Source organism: Crocuta crocuta, unplaced genomic scaffold (genome assembly GCF_008692635.1).
Source record: "Crocuta crocuta isolate KB4526 unplaced genomic scaffold, BGI_CrCroc_1.0 scaffold167, whole genome shotgun sequence".
NCBI classification, from domain to species: Eukaryota; Metazoa; Chordata; class Mammalia; order Carnivora; family Hyaenidae; genus Crocuta; species Crocuta crocuta.
The window spans coordinates 2,972,520-2,991,596 of NW_027532406.1; the positions used below are offsets into that span (position 1 = coordinate 2,972,520).

The window sequence follows — 19,077 nt, forward strand, 5'->3', positions numbered from 1 at the left end:
AGTGCTAATCCCCACAAGTGCCCTCCTCCATGTCCATCTCCCCGCTCCCCCCCAACACCCATCAGTCCTCAGTTTGTTCTCAGCATTCAAGAGTCTCTCATGGTTTGCCTCTCTCCCTCTCCCCCACTATTTCCCTCCTCCTTCTCCCCCTTGGTCTTCTGTCAAGTTCCTCCTAATCCTCCTATACGTGCAAACATATGGTATTTGTCCTTCTCTACCTGATTTATTTCGCTCATCATAGCACCCTCAAGGTCCGTCCATGTTGCTACACATGGCCAGGTTTCATTCTTTCTCATTGCCAGCTCATCATATAGTCCTTAAACTTTGGCAAAAAATTGGGAAAGGGAAGTGACATGTTGCAGTTCTTCCGTGTATGGTGGTAGAAATAGAAAACCAGTCACATTTATTTTAGCATCTTTCTTTTCTCAGGTTTGTACTATGAAATTCAAAACAATGATATTCGAATGGAAATGGCATTTCATGAAGGCTTCAAACAACTTCAGGCACGAATGGTTCAGGCACAAGTAATGAAGCAGGGAAGCACTGGTATTGTAGAATACATTGAAGAAGGAGGGAAAATGGAATCCAGTTTAGGCCCTTGGGGAATCACTAACAATTCTACAACAGCTATGAAAGTGGAAGCCACAGCAGGTAGGACCAGGAAATGGAGATGATGAGTGACTATTGGGAAAATTCCACACCTTATGAATAGGACCTGGCATATAGTAGGTACTTAGTAAATATTTATTAAACGAATCAGTAGATAGCTTTTCGAGTTGTCCCATGTATACCAGGAAAGACTCCTAAATATTTCCTCATTCATATGATTGAAAGTATGAAACTTTTACCATTGCTATTCCGGGTTTTGAATTAGAGAATTTACTGGCTCTGTGTATGCATAAGAGGGGTACCATTGTAGCAGAGGAAATTTCTTTCATTGTCCCATCACTTTCTTTTCCAACATCTCAATCCCTCTCTTGTGGTTCTTAAGTTTAGTTATTTATTTACACACACACACACACACACACACTCCCTTTTTCCCCTGTTCTTCATTGCCGTTCTCCTTTCCTCCATTTAGGAAATCAATCATTCTAATGTGTTTAATTTAATATGTGTTTTTGTTTATGTGTTTCTTGCATATGTTATTTTGTTTATATGTTGTTGCATATATTGTTATTTTTTGTGCACAAACTAAATTTTCAACAGTTTGTCTGAGCTATAATTGACATTCACAAACTACATGTATTTAACACATATAGTTTGATATGTTTTACATACGAACACACCCATGAAAACATCACCACAAACAAGGTAATGAACATATCTCAAATCTCCAAAAGTCTCCTTGTGCCCATTTGAATCTCTCTTGCCCCCATTTCCAAACAACCACCAAACATCTCTCTTGTCAGTGAATTTGCATGTCTAAAATACTGGAATTCCAGGAAATTTCCAGAATTTTCTTATTTTTTCTTTACCAACCTATATATTATTTATCAACTTATATAATTGGAATAGATTTTACTTAAAAGTTTGACAGAATTCAACTATAAAACCACAAGAGCCTGGATTTTTGTTTTGTTTTGTTTTTCTGGCAGGAAAAGGTGTCTGACTACTATTTCATTTACTTAATATTTAATGTATTTGTGTTCTGTATTTCTTATTGTGTTATTAATGGTATTTTATACTCTCTAGGAGTTTATCAATTTCATCTAGGTTTTTAAATTTCATTTAAATTTTTTATATTAATCAGCTATTTTTTAATAGATTTTATTTTTTAGAGGAGTTTTAGGTTCATAACGAAGTTGAAAAGAATATTTACAGATTTTTCATATACTCCTTTCCCCTACACATGTGTAGTCTTTTTATTAACATTCCTAACGACATTTGATGAGGAGTATCTTATCGTATGCTGATGTGCCAGTTATATGTCTTCTTTGGTGAGGTATATATTATGATCTTTGGCCATTTTTTTGTTTTTACTTTTTTATTTTTGAGAGAGAGCATGAGAGCAGGGAAGAAGGGCAGAAGGAGAGAGAGAGAGAGAGAGAGAGAGAGAGAGAGAGAGAATCTTAAGCAGGCTCCACATTCAGCATGGAGCCTGACATGGGTCTTTAACCCACAATCCTGGGATCATGACCTGAGCTAAGATCTACTCTCTTAGCAACTTTAAAATACAATAGAGTATTATTAACTACAGTAACCATGCTGTACATTACCTGACTTGTTCATTTTCTAACTGGAAGTTTGTACCCTTTGACCACCTTCAACCATTTCACCTACCTCTTACCCTCTGCGTCTGGCAATCACCAATCTATTCTTTGTATCTATGATTTCAACGTTCTTTTTTGTGTTCTTGTTTTTTTAAATTTAATATTCCACATGTAAGTGAGATCATATGGGGTTTGTCTTTCTATATATCATGAAAATACAATAGCATAATAACATGCTAATATTATATAATAATATTCTCCTGATCCATCCATGTTGTTGCAAATGGCAAGATTTTATTTTTTATGGCTGAATAATAATTCAATTGTATATATGCACACCACATTTTCTTTTTTTTAAATAGTTTATTGTCAAGTTGGTTTCCATATGACACCCAGTGCTCATCCCCACAAGTACCCTCCTCCATGCCCATCACCCCCCTTCCCCTCTCCCCCCACCCCATCAGTCCTCAGTTTGTTCTCAGAATTCAAGAGTCTCTCATGGTGTGCCTCCCTCCCTCTCCCCAACTATTTTCCTCCTTCTCCTCCCTCATGGTCCTCAATTAAGTTCCTCCTAATCCTCCTATACGTGCAAACATATGGTATCTGTCCTTCTCTGCCTGACTTATTTGGCTCAGCATAACACCATCGAGTTGCATCCATGTTGCTACATATGGCCAGATTTCATTCTTTCTCATTGCCATGTAGTATTCCATTGTATAGATAAACCACATCTTCTTGACCCATCCGTCAGTTGATGGACACTTTGGCTCTTTCCATGTTTTGGCTATTGTTGAGAGTGCTGCAATGAACGTTGGGGCACATGTGCCCCTATGCATCAGCACTCCTGTATCCTTTGGGCAAATTCCTAGCAGTGCTGTTGCTGGGTCATTGGGGAGTTCTATTGTTAATTTTTTGAGGAACCTCCACACTGTTTTCTAGAGGGGCTGCACCAGTTTACATTCCCATCAACAGTGTAGGAGGGTGCCCATTTCTCCACATCCTTGCCAGCATCTAGAGTCTCCTATGTGTTCATTTTAGTCACTCTGACTGGCATGAGGTGGTATCTCAGTGTGGTTTTAATTTGTATTTCCCTGATGATGAGGGACGCTGAGCATCATTTCATGTCTGTTGGCCATCTGGATGTCCTCTTTGGAGAAGTGTCTGTTCATGTCTTCTGCCCCTTTCTTCACTGGATTATTTGTTTTTTGGGTGTGGAGTTTGGTGAGTTCATTATAGATTTTGGATACTAGCCCTTTGTCTGATATGTCATTTGCAACTATCTTTTCCCATTCTGTCAGTTGCCTATTAGTTTTATTGATTGTTTCCTTAAGAAGCTGAAGCTTTTTATCTTGATTAGGTCCCAATAGTTCATTTTTGCTCTTGATTCCCTTGCCTTTGGGAATGTGTCAAGTAAGAAATTGCTGAGGTTCAGGTCAAGGAGGTTGTTTCCTGCTTTTCCCTCTAGGGTTTTGATGATTTCCTGTCTCACATTCAGGTCCTTTATACATTTTGAGTTTATTTTTGGGTATGGTGTGAGAAAGTGATCTAGTTCCATTCTTCTTCATGTTGCTGTCCAGTTCTCCTAGCACCATCTGGTAAAGAGGCTGTCTTTTTTCCATTGGACACTCCTTCCCGCTTTGTCAAAGATTAGTTGGCTGTACATTTGTGGGTCCAATTCTGAGTTCTCTATTCTATTCCATTGGCCTATGTGACTCTTTTTGTGCCAATACCATACTGTCTTGATGATTACAGCTTTGTAGTAGAGGCTAAAGTCTGGGATTTTGGGGCCTCCCGTTTTGGTTTTCTTCTTCAATATTAGTTTGGCTATTCGGGGTCTTTTGTGGTTCCATTCAAATTTTAAGATAGTTTATTTTAGTTTTGAGAAGAATGCTGGTGCAATTTTGATTGGGATTGCATTGAATGTGTAGATTGCTTTGGGTAGTAATGACATTTTAACTATATTTATTCTTCTGATCCATAGGCATGGAATGTTTTTCCATTTCTTTGTGTCTTCTTCAATTTCCTTCATAAGTTTTCTATAATTTTCATCATATATATCTCCTATATCTTTGGTTAGGTTTATTCCTAGGTATTTTATGGGTTTTTTTGTGTGTGTGTGTGCAATTGTGAATGGGATCAGCTTCTTGATTTCTCTTTCTGTTGCTTCATTATTGGTATATATACATGCAACCGATTTCTGTACATTGATTTTGTACCCTGCAGCTTTGCTTAATTCATGGATCAGTTCTAGTAGGCTTCTGGTAGGGTCTGTTGGGCTTTCTATGTAGAGTATCATGTCGTCTGCGAAAAGTGAAAGTTTGACTTCTTCTTTGCCAATTCTGACGCCCTTTATTTCCTTTTGTTGTCTGATTGCTGATACTAGGACTTCTAGCACTATGTTCAACATCAGTGTTGAGAGTGGGCATCCTTGTCCTGTTCCTGATTTCAGGGGGAAAGCTCTCAGTTTTTCCCCATTGAGGATGATGTTATCTGAGGGTTTCGCATGGATGGCTTTTATGATGTTTACATAAGTTCCTTCTATCCTGACCTTCTCAAGGGTCTTTATTAAGAAGGGATGCTGTATTTTGTCAAATGCTTTTTCTGCATCTATTGACAGGATGATGTGGTTTTTATCTTTTCTTTTGTTAATGTGAATACATTGATTGATTTGCGAATATTGAACCAGCCCTGTAACCCAGGAATGAATCCCACTTGACCATGGTAAATAATTCTATGTGCTGTTGCATTCGATTTGCATAATAACATGCTAATATTATATAATAATATTCTCATGATCCATCCATGTTGTTGCAAATGGCAAGATTTTATTCTTTTTTATGGCTGAATAATATTCCATTGTATATATGCACACCACATTTTCTCTATCCATTCAACCATTGATGGATACTTAGGTGGCCTTCATGCCTTGGCTACTATAAATAATTCTGCAATGAACATGGGAGGGTGTATATATCTTTTCAAGTTCTTTTTCTTTTTTTTTTTTTAATAGTTTATTGTCAAATTAGTTTCCACATAACACTCAGTGCTCATCCCCACAAGTGTCCTCCTCCATGCCCATCCCCCCTCCCCCCACATCCATCAGTCCTCAGTTTTTGTCAGCATTCAAGAGTCTCTCATGGTTTGCTTCTCTCCCTTTCCCCCACCATTTCCGCCCTTCTTCTCCCCCTTGTTCCTCCGTCAAGTTCCTCCTAATCCTCCTATACGTGCAAACATATGATATTTGTCCTTCTCTGCCTGACTTATTTCGCTCAGCATAACACAAATAGTTAATTGTCAAATTAGTTTCCACATTTTTTTTTTTTTTACAAATAGTTTATCTTTTCAAGTTCTTATTTTCACTTCCTATGGATAAGCACCCAGAAGTGGAATTATTGGATCATATGGGTATTTATAGTTTTAATTATTTGAGGAAACTCCATACTGTTTTCTATAGTGGCTGCATCCACTTACATTCCCAACCACAGTGCACAAGGGTTCCCTTAATCTTCATATCCTCACCAACATTTGTTATTTCTTGTCTTTCTGATGATAGCCATTCTAGCACGTGTGAAGTGATATCTCATCGTGATTATGATTGGCATTTCCCTAAAGATTAGTAATCTTGAGCACCTTTTCATGTGTCTGTTGACAAGCCATAAGTCTTCTTTGGAGAAATGTCAATTTGGATCCTCTGATCATTTTTAAAATAAAATTGTTTTCTTCCTTGCTATTTAGTTGTAGGTGTTCTTTATATTTTTTAATATTAACCATTTATCAGATATATGATTTGCATATATTTTCTCCCATTAAGTAGGTTGCTTTTTCTTTTTTTTATAGGTTGCCCTTTGCTATACAGAAACTTTTTATTTCATAGAGTCCCACTTGTTGATTTTTGCTTTTGTTGCCTACAGTGTGTATCTTGATTATGATAGTGGTTAAAAGAATCTATAAATGGGATAAAATTGCTTAGAACTACACACACGCGCACACAAATGTTTATGAAAACTGGTAAAAATAGAGTGAAGTCTTTAGTGCACTGAACAGTTTTGTACTAGCATCAGTTTCCTGGTTTTGATATTATTCAACACTATAGTTGTATAAGATGTCACCATTGAAGAGAGGCTGGTAAGGGTACATGGGACTATATGTTTTGTATTTGCAACTTCCTTTGCATCTACAATTATTTCAAAATAAAGAGTTAAAAAGATCCTTACAAGTAGCAATTGAGAACACTTATGTGAAGTCTTAATGTATGTAAATAGAAGACATGTATTTCCATGTAAATAGAAGACAACAACAAAAACAACCAAAAAAAAAAGCTAATATTCAAAACGTTCACTTCTTTATTATTTTACTGTCATCTATGCTGTTGAAGTTATTTATGTCTAATTTTTTTATATGTAGAAATATTATATAATGTTATACTATTTTGCATCTCTTCCTAACTCTTCATTCAGTGATGTAACATTGGTTGCTTGAAATAAGCAATGATAGTGGAATTTATATCATGGAAATCAGCAAACACTACAAACCAGCCTTCTTACGTATCCAGAAGCAATTTACCAGCTCATGACTTGATATATAGGAAAAGTTCAAGTATCTGTAATTTAAACAATGCACTTCTAAATAACCCATATGTCAAAGAAGAAATCACAAAATAGTTTGAACCAAATATAATGTGTTTCACTTTGTTCAAAGGAGCATAATGAATCTTGTGAAAAATGAATTAGATTATACAATAAAGTTTTTAGTACAATTTTTGGTACAGTTCCTGGCATACAGTCATGCTCAAATATAGCTACTTGTAATGATGATGGTGGTGATTTTTGAACACTGAGATAAGATGAATAGAATTCCTGTCCTTCAGGAGTTTTAATTTAATCTGAAAATATATTAACCTTCTCATTTAGATTCCTGACATTCTGGGTTTAGCAAATAACTTTTATAATAGGTATTCCTTTGACATTATCAGGACTTAGGCGAGCAGCAGGGTTGGACTAAGGGTCATAGTTATAGGAAGCTGTGCCATCAGTTTAGCTTGTACTCTTCAAATTCAGAAATATGAAAATTATGAGACACTTGGCTGGCTCCATCATGGAGTATAGGATGCTTGATCTCAAAGTTGTAAGTTCAAGCCCCCTATTAGATCTAGAAATTACTTAAAAATAAAATCTTTAGGGGCACCTGGGTGGCTCAGGCAGATAAACATCCAACTTCGGCTCAGGTCATGATCTCATGGTTTGTGGGTTCGAGTCCCACGTCAAGCTCTGTGCTGACAGCCAGCTCAGAGCCTGGAGCCTGCTTCAGATTCTGTGTTTCCTCTCTCTCTGACCTTCCCCTGCTCATGCTCTCTCTCTCTCTCTTTCTTTCTATCTCAGAAATAAATAAAATATTTTTAAAATTTTTTAAATAAATAAAATAAAATCTTAAAAAAATAAATATAAAAAGTCTGCAAAAGAAGACTGTCTTTGCAATATTTAGGAAATATGTTTCTTATGCTTTGAAAATAATTATATTTTATCTCTTTAATAACCTTTTAATATCCAATGTAGGAAGGTGTTTTTTTTTTTTTCATTAAAGTTTAATCTATTTAGGACCAAGAGATCCATCATACATTCCAGTTGACTTTCTTGAAGAATCCTCCAAACTGCAGGCTGGTTCACAAGAATGTATTTTGTCCCTACAAACTCAAGATCCAATTATCAACCAAAAACCATCCAATATGCTTCTCAAAGATATACCAGCAAAGAAAGGTACTTAGGAATAAAGATTTCCACTTGAAAGAAAGGCATAAACAAACTAAACAGTGATTACCAAAATGGCGATCTTAACTTGTTTGAAGTTGATTAGTTCGCATATCACCTAAGTTCCTTCATATGAGGCTAGACTCTGATAATCCAATTTTAGTATATGTGCTGCCGAAGCGAGCACTAGACTCTGATAATCCAAACTGAGTAAGGTAGCTCTTTCTGTAAGCAAGAATTTATATTTATCTCAGAGAAGTAGCTAACTACAAGCTTATGATTTTCTTTTTTTTTAAAGTTTGTTTATTTTGAGTGAGAGAGAAAGAGAGGGAGGGGCAGAGAGAGAGGTAGAGAGAGAATCCCAAGTAGGCTCTGCACTGACAGCATGGACATGGTGCTCTGTGGAGCTCAAACCCACAAACCATGAGATTATAACCTAAACTGAAATCAAGAGTCAGATGCTTAACCGACTGAGCCACCCAGGTACCCCAGACTTAGGATTTTCTAACAACGGTCATTTTTAGAATATCTACAGGTTGTGTTTCACATTCAGGATGATCTGAATACTTTAAAAACCCATTTCATTTGGTTGTGACTTGCATTTGGAATCACCAGTAGACAACCCTGAGAACTTTTCAGATCTTTGGGGACCATTGCTATAGAGGAATCTATTGCTTTTCAGGTTATAATCTCTCTCATAGATTAGAATAGTCTCCTTGCTACATTGGTATGTCTGAGTTTCCAACATTCTTTTCCTTTACATCTAATCACCTCTCCTTATAATATTTTCAGAACCATCAAAATGTCAAGATTCATCAACCTTTTTGCATCCCGGCCCTCATGGTGTTTCCCAAACTCCTGCCACTATCTTCATGGAGACCATACGCTTCTTGATGAAGGTCAATGCTGTGCAGGTCAGAATATTTGGAAAAGGGCAAGTAGATAGAAAGATTTTAGTGAAGTTCTTATTCAATCCACAGTGGTATCTTTCCACGCTTTAATATTTGATACAGAAATCAAATATGCTTTGAGGGAATGCATAGGCCTAATGGTGTGAATATCCAAATATAAACCACTCTCTACAGAGAGCATCAGAAGACCTCACTGTATATCTGCTCCCTTCAGAATACCAGCAGAGCAAAATCAGACTCTAAAGGCATATGTAGCCTAATGTCACTTTATTATCAGAATTCATATTATATGAGTATTGGGGATTCATAGGAGTCTAATTATACCCTTCTTCCTTTCTAGGTTGTAAACAATTGGAAACAGATACATGGTATTATGTGGGGAATAAAAATTTTTTATTTGTAAAATTGGGCTGGAGGGCCACCTAGGTAGCTTCGTCGGTTAAGCATCGACTCTTCATTTCGGCTCAGGTCATGATCTCACAGTCATGGGATGGATTGCTGCTCTGGGCTCTGCGCTAAGCATGGAGCCTGCTTAAGACTCTCTCTCTCCCTCACCTTCTCCCTCTGCCTCTACCCTACATGTGTGAATGCAGTTTCTTCTCTGTCTCTCTCTCAAAATAAATAAATAAAATCTTTTTAAAAATGGGCTAGAGATGTGACTGGTCTCAGATTTGACTTACCCATGCAGTCACTGGTAGAATTACTGGAGAATTACCCCCTCCTCCCAGAGAAGAGCATCCTGTGAGGTCTGCCTACCACCTGAGAAATAAGAAATATATCCGTGAAGCAAGGAGTAGGAGAGAGAGCAAGATCCAGGAGCCAGTAGAGTTGGCCCTGATCCTGCAGAGTGTGTGTTCCCCTTGAGGATAGGCAAGCTCAAGAAAGGGCAAGAATTATGAACTGGCTGGGAGGGGGCCAAATGAAATAGGAACTTTTAACACATTAACCTTTCCCAGTAGAGAAACAGGCTTTCTGTGTCCTAGATTAAGTAAGTCACTATCATCCCATGGCAAAGAGCCAGAAATGCAGGTAGAGGGAACAGCTACAGGGCCTCCTCCCACTGTTTTCCTAAGAAGGTGTAAGTATTAGTGGGAGTTTCTATATTATAGGCTAAGATGGGAACAGAGGGAGAAGAAAAGAAGGGGTTTCCCCCTCTGCTTAGCAAGTACATCTGACTTTGTCAAATTTGCAGGCCTCATATAGTATTAGAAACAAAGAAGAGCCCAAAGTATAAAACTGGCAAACATAAATGAGAGTTTGTCAGTTATAGACATTTATGTTTCCAAGATATTGAGTCTAGAATTTTAGAAAGGGAGGTTTTGCTTTATTATAAGTTTCTTTAGTAATTACAGCTGCCCTGAAAATGTTACCTCATGTATAAATGGAGTGATTGATGAAGTGCTTTTGTCTGCTACTTAACAAATACAGGCTAAAACTCATCTAGTTCAATGACCAGCAAGACCAGAATGTCAACATTTGGTGACTATGTGAGTAGCTGGTAATGGAACCATGATGTGCTGAATTTTTATAATTCACCTCTAACTTTTTGAAGTTGATAATCATTTCATTCTATAATGTTTCTTATTAGTTTTTATCAGGGACATAATATTCAACTGCAAGAGCTATGGAACTGACACAATACAGTTATTTACATATTCCTTATAATCTGATTCTTCCTTGTAGTATGTGCACAGAGTGCTTGCACATGAGCTGTTATGCCCTCAAGGAGGCCCCAGCTGTGAGTATTACTTGGTGCTGGCCCAGACACACCTTCTCAAGAAGGACTTTGCCAAGGCAGAGGAATACCTTCAACAAGCAGCCCAGATGGACTACCTGGTAATAGCTTTGGCTAGAACCTCTTGAGTTTAGTTTAGAAGAGGGGCAAGCAGCCTTTCTTAAAGGTGGTGATGCCAAATCATGGGTAGATTTCTGGTTACCAGAAGTAGAGGTCATCAACTGTCAGTAAACTCGTGTATTTGCTTCCATTTGTTTTTCTCAAACAGTTATGCATTTTGCAAAAGGCAGAGAAAAGGATAAGTATAACCCTTTAGCGGATAGTTGATCTATTTCAAGTTTTCTGGACTTCCTCTCCTTTCTCATTGTGAACATTCTCTTGGTTATATTTTAATGTTTTTCTTAATATTTACCCCAAAGGCAAAATGGTTTTGAAAAATGCAAGAAAGGAATGAGAGAGCAGACCTAGAAAAATATCTACCAGTGCAACTGAATGGCCCTCTTTCTAATTGAATGCCATTAGAAAAAGAAAAAAGGACTTAATCTAATTTTAAATGTTAAACAAAAATCATTAACCACCTCATCCTAGGTACTACTTGTTCTTTACTTTCTCAGAATCCTAATGTCTGGGGCATGAAGGGCCATCTCTATTTTCTAAGTGGAAATCATGGTGAGGCCAAGGCATGCTATGAGCGAACCATTAGTTTTGTGGTGGATGCTTCTGAGATGCACTTCATCTTCCTGCGGCTGGGGCACATCTATCTGGAAGAGAAAGAGGTGAGAGATACAGGATGGGGAGTAACTATGTAAATAAATCAGTTATGGCCTGTGACCTGACTACAGTTCAAGCATTAATATCTATCTCTGTGGACTAAACATAGTAATATAATAATGATAATTTTACATCCAAAGGTAAAGTGACTTGGCCAACATTAGATAAACCAGTAATTTAAAAAGCTGGATTGGCACCCAGGCAGTCTAATACTAGAGTCTGTGGTTTTAACCATTATGATACTAAAAAGTTGTATCATAAATGTATACATTTATACAATAAATGTTATTATAGTTACTATTTAAGCAAACTTCCTTTTATTAACTGTATAAAAACATTCTTCACTTGACTTTATTAATGGAAAATATTAAAAGACCTTCTCTAAACTTCTTCCTCAACACAGAGGTTTATAGTTCATTTGGCTGAGGCTAGCCCCATTCCACAGGACACTCTGACCTCTTTAGTAATTACTCTCCATATCTTAGGAATCACCCCAAGACCTTCTAAAAGAAACTTTCTGTTATGGAAAATTTCAAATACATATAATATAGACAGAATAGTATACCGAATCAACATGGGCCTGTAATCCCATGTTAACAATTATCAACTTTTTGCCAAAGTCCTTTTGACTCTGTTTTTGTTTTGACTTCATTCCATTTCTCCCCCCAGCGCACCCAATTCTTTTCCTATATAAAATAAAACAACAACAGCAACAAGAAGTTTCAATGTCTTATAATTTAAGTATGATGGCTCACATAGGCTTGAGAGAGAAAAATCACTATCCCATTGCAGTGTACTTCACTGAAAGAAAAAGTTTCCTGTCTGATATCATTGCAAGCTGCATCTGAATAGAGATTCTGACTTATATAGTCAAGGCAAGCAATTCTTTTAAAAAATTTTTAATGTTTTATTTATTTCTGAGAGAGAGAGACTGAGGGAGTAGGGGAGGGTCAGAGAGAGAGGGAGACACAGAATCTGAAACAGGCTCCAGGCTCTGAGCTGTCAGCACAGAGCCTGACGCGGGGCTCGAACCCGTGAACCGTGAGATCATGACCTGAGCCCAAGTCGGACGCTTAACCAACTGAGCCACCCAGGCACCCCAAGGCAAGCAATTCTTAGGCTATTTCTGAGGCTTACCTATAATTGTATCTTTCACTTTGGAGATACAAGACAAGAAGTGGTCTACTTTTAAAGCTTTTTTTTCCCCTTTTTCCTCAATGTTTCCTGTATCACTCAGTGCTAAGAAGAGGTAAGCTAGCAAACCATGAAGAAACATAAAGGAAGCTTAAATACATATTACTAAGTGAAAGCAGTCAATCTGAGAAGGCTACATATTGTTTGATTTCAACTGTATGACATTCTGGAAAAGACAAAACTATGGAGACAGTAAAGAAATCAGTGATTTCCAAGTGTTGAGGAAGGGAAGTGATGAACAGATGGAGCACAGAGGATTTTTAGGGCAGTGAAAATACTCTAACAATTGGGCGCCTGAGTGGCTCAGTCAGTTAAGTGCCTGACTTCGGCTCAGGTCATGATCTTACATTCATGAGTTTGAGCCCTGTGTCAGGCTCACAGCTCAGAGACTGGAGCCTGCTTCATATTCTGTCTCCCTCTCTCCCTGCACCTCCCCTGCTTGCACTCTGTCTTTCTCTCTCTCTCAAAAATAAATAAACATTTAAAACAATTTTAAAACTACTCTAATAATGGATACATGTCATTATACATTGGTCCAAACCTATGGAATGTATAAAAGAAAATGCAAACCTTAAGGTAAACCATGGACTTTACATGATGATGATGTATTAGTGTAGTTTCATCAGGTACCACTCTGATGGGGGATGTTAATAATGGGAGAGATTATGCATGTGTGGCAGCAGGAGATATATGAGAAATCTCTGTACCTTCCTCTCAATTTGGTGTGAACCTAAAACTGCTCTAAGCAGAACTTTTGTCTTAATAAAAAGCAATTTAAGGGTTCCTTTAACTTAGATTGGTCTTTGGTACAACTACAGATGCCCCATGACGATCTTAGCAATACAGCATTTGAAACTTCCAGTAGAACAATAGCTTAAGGGTGCTTTCTTTCTACAGTATGAAAAGGCAAAGAAAACCTACCTGCAAGTCTGTAAGAGATCACCTTCATGCCTTACCTGGTTAGGACTAGGAATCGCCTGTTATCGGGTAAGGATGAAGGCTCAAGCCTGTGAATACAGCTGACCTTGATTCCTTGGTCTTTCAAGCACCTTGGAAGTTTGTAACAATGGTGGGAAAAGTTACTTTTCAAAGTTGTTCAGTAAACTAAACAGTCAACCTGTACTATAAAAATGAAACATTCTTTCAAAAATCACACAAAAAACTGAACTAGGAAGCTAAAAATTTCATGTCATTTGGTACAGAAACTCAATTTTATGATATTATCTGTAAGGGGAAAGTTATATGATAAATGAAGAATCTATTCAATTAAATTACAGAAATTGATTGATACTTATTAAGCTCTATGGCCCTCTGTATTCAAAAGGAGCTGCTACAGCTTCTGGTAGATATTTTGCTCCATGACCCCTAAAAACTCTCCAGTCACTCTTTCCTTCTGTCTTACAATTTTTGAAAGAGGCATGCATCCTGCTGTTCATGTCTAATTTCTTCAGTGTATTTTTCATTTTCTCCTAATAACTTACTCTGTTATTTTTTCTTTTTCCTTGATTTACACTTTTAATCTTTCATTCTCAATCAACTCTTTCCTCATACTTTCCCCCTTCTTATTAAATGACAGTGATAACAAGCAAATGAATTGTCTGTATCCCCGGTCTCCTCTTCCTTATTGCTGATTTTTTTAAGCATGAAAGTAATATATGTTTATTATAGAACATTTGGAAGATACAAATTTGAAGAAAACATAGAAACATCTGTAATCCAACCACTCAGTGATAAGCACTGTTAACATTTGAATGTATTTTCCTCCAGTCTTTTTCACATATATATGAACATAATTTTAATGTATAAAATTGTAAATAATATATGTACTGCTTTGTAATCTTTTTTCCATTTAAACAGTATAGCATTGATATCTTCTCACATCACCAAAGAGTCTATAACATGATTTCTGATGACTTCATGGTGTCCCCTGGTTTGGATGCATAAATGAAGTGACCATGTAATTTGTCATACTAACCAGGACACTTCAGAGAATGGAAAGGGTGATATTAATAATTATACCGAAACACATAATCACTCATACATAAGCCATGCTCTCCCCTGTTCCACCTTCCCAGAAAGAATATAAAACATTTCTAGCTGTTAGAAAACTGACAGCTCTGTCAAAAGTACAAGAAACTAGTTGTACAGACTATTCAACATAAGTCATGCTTCTATTTGTTTTGAGTAGTGTAAACAATATTTTCATTGAGATAGAAACTAAAAAAAGAAAACCTCCTTGGGTTAAGCCATGCCACTAAGATGTTTAAGTAATCCCTGCTCCCTACCAGTGTTTTATTCATCCTATACCTATGTGTGGACATACCATAGTTTATTTGATCAGTCACTCATAATTGGACATGTTGTTAGTTTCTACAATTATACTATTATAAATGAAGCTGAGATAAATGTTCTTGGACATAAATCTCTGTGCTTAATTCTGATTATTTCCTTAAGATACATCCTTAAAGAATGTAGAAGATTTTGTCTTTAAATTACAGTATCAATGTGCCCCTAGAAAGGGTATATACTGATTTATACTCTGCCAGAAGGTATGAGAATACATTTCACTGTTACCTCATTGTAATATCATTTGCCAATTAGATAGGTATCTTAATTTGCATTTTCATCATGAATGAGGTTGAAATCATGTGATGCTTTTATTTCTTGTGAATTATCTGCTCATATCCCAGGTCCCGTTTACCTTTCACTTCATTGCAATTAGGCTTACCACTTTACCACTTTACCCTTACCAACTTACTGACACTTCTGACAAAAGTTCCCTATAACACCCTAATTGCTAAATGTCATAGACACTTAGGTGCAGTCTCCCTGCTGCTTAACTCCATTGACTGCCTTCTTCCTGAAGCCCTCTCCTCCATAGATCTCCACAATACTTCATTTGCATCCTTCCAGTTGTATGCCTTTCTCTCTGATATCTCTTTCTCAGCTTTTTTTTTTTTTTTTTTTTTTTTTTTTTTNTAGCCACCATATTTGTCAGGCTTCCTATTCCTCTGGGTTCTATAGTCAGCCCTCTTCTCCTGTCACCATATTTATTCACCCTAAGAAATAACATCTATTCCATTGGCTTTAACTACCACTTGTGCCCTAATGATTATAAGCCTTTAATGCATAATACTTTTCAAGTTCTGACCCTTACATCAAACAGTGTAACAGACACTTCAAAATGTGTATGACTGAAATATAAACTATCTCTGAAGGATTCTCAAATTCTGAAAGCCTACCCAGTCTCCTGTATTCCATGTCTTCATGAAGGGGACTGTAATGAACCCAATCAACCAAGCCATAAACTTAAAAGCTATCCTAGTCTACTTCTCCTATTACTTTTAATTAGGCATCAAATATGTTACTGATTTTGTCTCCTAAATGTCTCTGGAGTCTGTTGTCTCCTCTCATCCCTATTTTTACAGCTCTAATTCAAGCCTCATCCCTCATATGCCAGGGTAACCTGTCTTCCCTCATTTTATCTCCCACACTGTTATCAAACCGGTTTTTAAAATCTGGAAATACTGGGGCACCTGAGTGGCTCAGTGGGTTAAGCGTAGTGGGTTAAGCGTCTGACTTCGGCTCAGGTCATGATCTCATGGTTCGTGGGTTCAAGCCCCGTGTCGGGCTCTGTGCTGAGAGCTAGCTCAGAGCCTGGAGCCTGCTTCAGGTTCTGTGTCTCCTTCTCTCTCTGATTGTCCCCTGCTCACGCTGTCTCTCTCTCTCTCAAAAATAAATGAAACATTAAAAATTTTAAAAATAAAATAAAATATGGAAATACTATGTTATTCCCCTACTTAAACCATTCAATGGCTCTCCTTCTTTCAGAATAAAACTCACATTCCTCTGAATGAATATATATGATTTGGTCTCACCTAATTCTTTAGTTTAATCTTCTTACTAATCTCTCTCTCTTTTCTCCAGACACAAGCACACTTAAAAGTTTCCTGACCACCACACCACACCCCCTTGTGTCTCCATGCCTTTGCATATGATATTCCTTTCACCTGGAATGCCTTTCTTTACCTTGTACAGCTAACAAACCCCTTTTTATTCTTCAAAATTCACTTTAGCAATATTTCTTCTCAGAAGCTGCCCTTTAATTTCAGGGCAGAAATATTCCCATTTTCTTATGTCCCTCCAATAGATCATATATATGCTTTTATTACAGAAATGTTTATTCTGTATTGGAAATATGTATGTGTTTGGGCTTATGTTTTGTTTTATTTATTTTTTTACATATATGTCAGTAAACTCTTTGAAGGCAAGGGTTGTATGTTATCTTTTTATTCACAGTACCTGGTATACTGCCTGACACACAGAATAAATCATTAACAAGTATAATTGATTGAATAATGTTGGTTGAATTATAAATCAATACATTGATTGAATATTGAATCAATATCTTAGAGACATTTAAGGTGTAGACCAAAGTCTGGGTATTGCTTAAAGGTCATTCTTCATATTGTTTTGGGCCTGGAAACCCATAATTTTTTTTCTAAAATAGAAAAAAAGAAGAGCTACTTTACTGGGGAGAAGAGTGACTTATTTCTTCCTTAGGTGACCTTTTGGAAGATTTTACAAAGCAACCTCACTTTTAGGAAACAGCAATGATATCCATGTGTCCAGAGCTCAGGGAGAATTCTAGAGTCGGAATATTGTATTGATTCCTCAAGATTGTGCTATTAATAACTAATATTAGGGGAAAGGAAGTGGTCTGAACAATAGTATTTTGACAGGCTAAAGGGACTTTAAGAAAGGGATGCAGTTAATAGAGGACTATGCGGGAGAAGAAGGGGAAAAGTAGTTGGGGAGAGGGAGGGAGGCAAACCATGAGAGACTCTTGAATGCTGAGAACAAACTGAGGGCTGATGGGGGTGAGAGAGAGGGGAAGGGGGATGGTGGACACGAAGGAGGACACTTGTTGGGATGAGCACTGGGTATTATATGTAAACAAACTTAACAATAAACTATTTAAGAAAAAAAAAGAGATGCATGATATAAAGGAAGAAACTACAAATGTGTCTGACAGCCTACTATGTACGGGAAAATCCCTGAATGATACACACACAATAGTGAATACTTCTGGTTTTCCAATCCTGGTACCTGAAACTCCATGGCTCATGGATGCCCTGATGGGGCTGCTGTAGAGGAAAGGAGGAAGAGAGGGATGTAAGTTGAGAGCCTAGCAGGCAGGACTCCAGGTTTCCCTACCTGGCTTTTTAATCAGAGCAGTTCTGCTTTTAACAAGCTGGGCTACCACATAAGATTTTGTTTGAAGAAAGAGTTCTGCTGCTAAAAATTTAAAAATTTGAAAACTGCTTTTATAGGTCACACACACCAGTGTTATTTGAACATAATGTTTTCAGCTACACTGACTCCAGCTGACTTAAAGGAAAACTGCTTTGACTTAACTCATACTTTTCATTTTTCTATCAAGCTGGAGGAGCTCACAGAAGCTGAAGATGCTCTCTCTGAAGCCAATGCATTGAACAACTACAATGCTGAAGTATGGGCATATTTGGCTCTGGTCAGCCTAAAAGTGAGTATTGATTAGTCTTACACAGTGCCCGTTTAGGGCAATGAGGTGAGGAACTAAGTAAAGCAAGAGATAGGTAAATGGCCATTAATGCATGATAGTTGAGGTTTAGTGAATTTCAGATTTGGTTATCATACTTATGAGAAAGGAGAGGCCAAGTCTGAGAAGCTGCTACTTGGAATGTGCTTAAAAATCATATATTCAAGTGTATTTGTATGGAAAGGAGATTCTAAAAATAAGAGCAAGTCACTTGGGCTTGTTGGTCATAGGTGAGCAGGAGTGGGGTGAGCCAGGACTGATTGTAAGCCGGTGTTCTGGGTTGGGTGGTCTCTCTGTGGCACTTTTAAGCTGCTCTGTAGTCCCTGGGCAAGGTGTGCTAACCAGCCCAACTCTGTGCATCCTTTTCTGCAAGACGAAGGGTATGGTAATCAGAGTCTAGAGTTGGGATTAGGAATGCTGAATGAGGAGCTGTGTGAGAGCAGTGGTTGATGGTACAGTGGGATGGCAGATGATACTAGTGGCCATTCTTCCACTGATCTCCTTGATGCCTCTTGTCCTGCCTGAGCTCTCAAGCCTAGGACATGGGTAAGCATTCCTTGTATAGTCATTCAAATTACGAATCTACAAAAAATTCCTACATATCCTCTCTGTTCTCCCCCTTTGTTAGTTGTGTATGACCTAGAAGAGCTATAGAAGAACCTATTAATAAAAATAAAGGCTGATGGGGGCGCTTGGTGGCATGACTGGTTGAGTGACCTCTTGATTTCTGCCCAGGTCATGATCTCATAGTTTGTGCGATGGAGCCCCATGTTGGGCTCTGCACTGACAGCGGGGAGCCTGCTTAGGATTTTCTCTCTCTCCTTCTCTCTCTTCCCCTACCCTGCTCACTCTAAATAAATAAATAAATAAATAAATAAATAAATAAACATTTTTAAAAAATAAAGGCTGATGATAAAAATGCAAACAAAAA

The 19,077-nt window shown here is 37.5% G+C and overlaps 1 protein-coding gene across 7 annotated transcripts in view; it reads left to right on the top strand.

Annotated features, from left to right (window-relative positions):
• CFAP70 (cilia and flagella associated protein 70) overlaps positions 1 to 19,077 on the top strand; it is a 97,206-nt gene that overhangs the window by 60,435 nt on the left and 17,694 nt on the right. For 6 of the 7 annotated variants that reach the window (XR_013338653.1, XM_077778540.1, XM_077778542.1 and 3 more), the window contains 7 exons: positions 430 to 651; positions 7,805 to 7,963; positions 8,747 to 8,868; positions 10,549 to 10,701; positions 11,215 to 11,376; positions 13,463 to 13,552; positions 18,009 to 18,110. Coding sequence is in view for 6 of the 7 variants with exons in the window: in XM_077778540.1 (XP_077634666.1) it covers positions 430 to 651; positions 7,805 to 7,963; positions 8,747 to 8,868; positions 10,549 to 10,701; positions 11,215 to 11,376; positions 13,463 to 13,552; positions 18,009 to 18,110 (1,010 nt within the window). In the remaining variant the exon portion in view is untranslated. The remainder of the gene's footprint in view (positions 1 to 429; positions 652 to 7,804; positions 7,964 to 8,746; positions 8,869 to 10,548; positions 10,702 to 11,214; positions 11,377 to 13,462; positions 13,553 to 18,008; positions 18,111 to 19,077) is intronic. The other variant, XM_077778543.1, reaches the window with a different exon arrangement.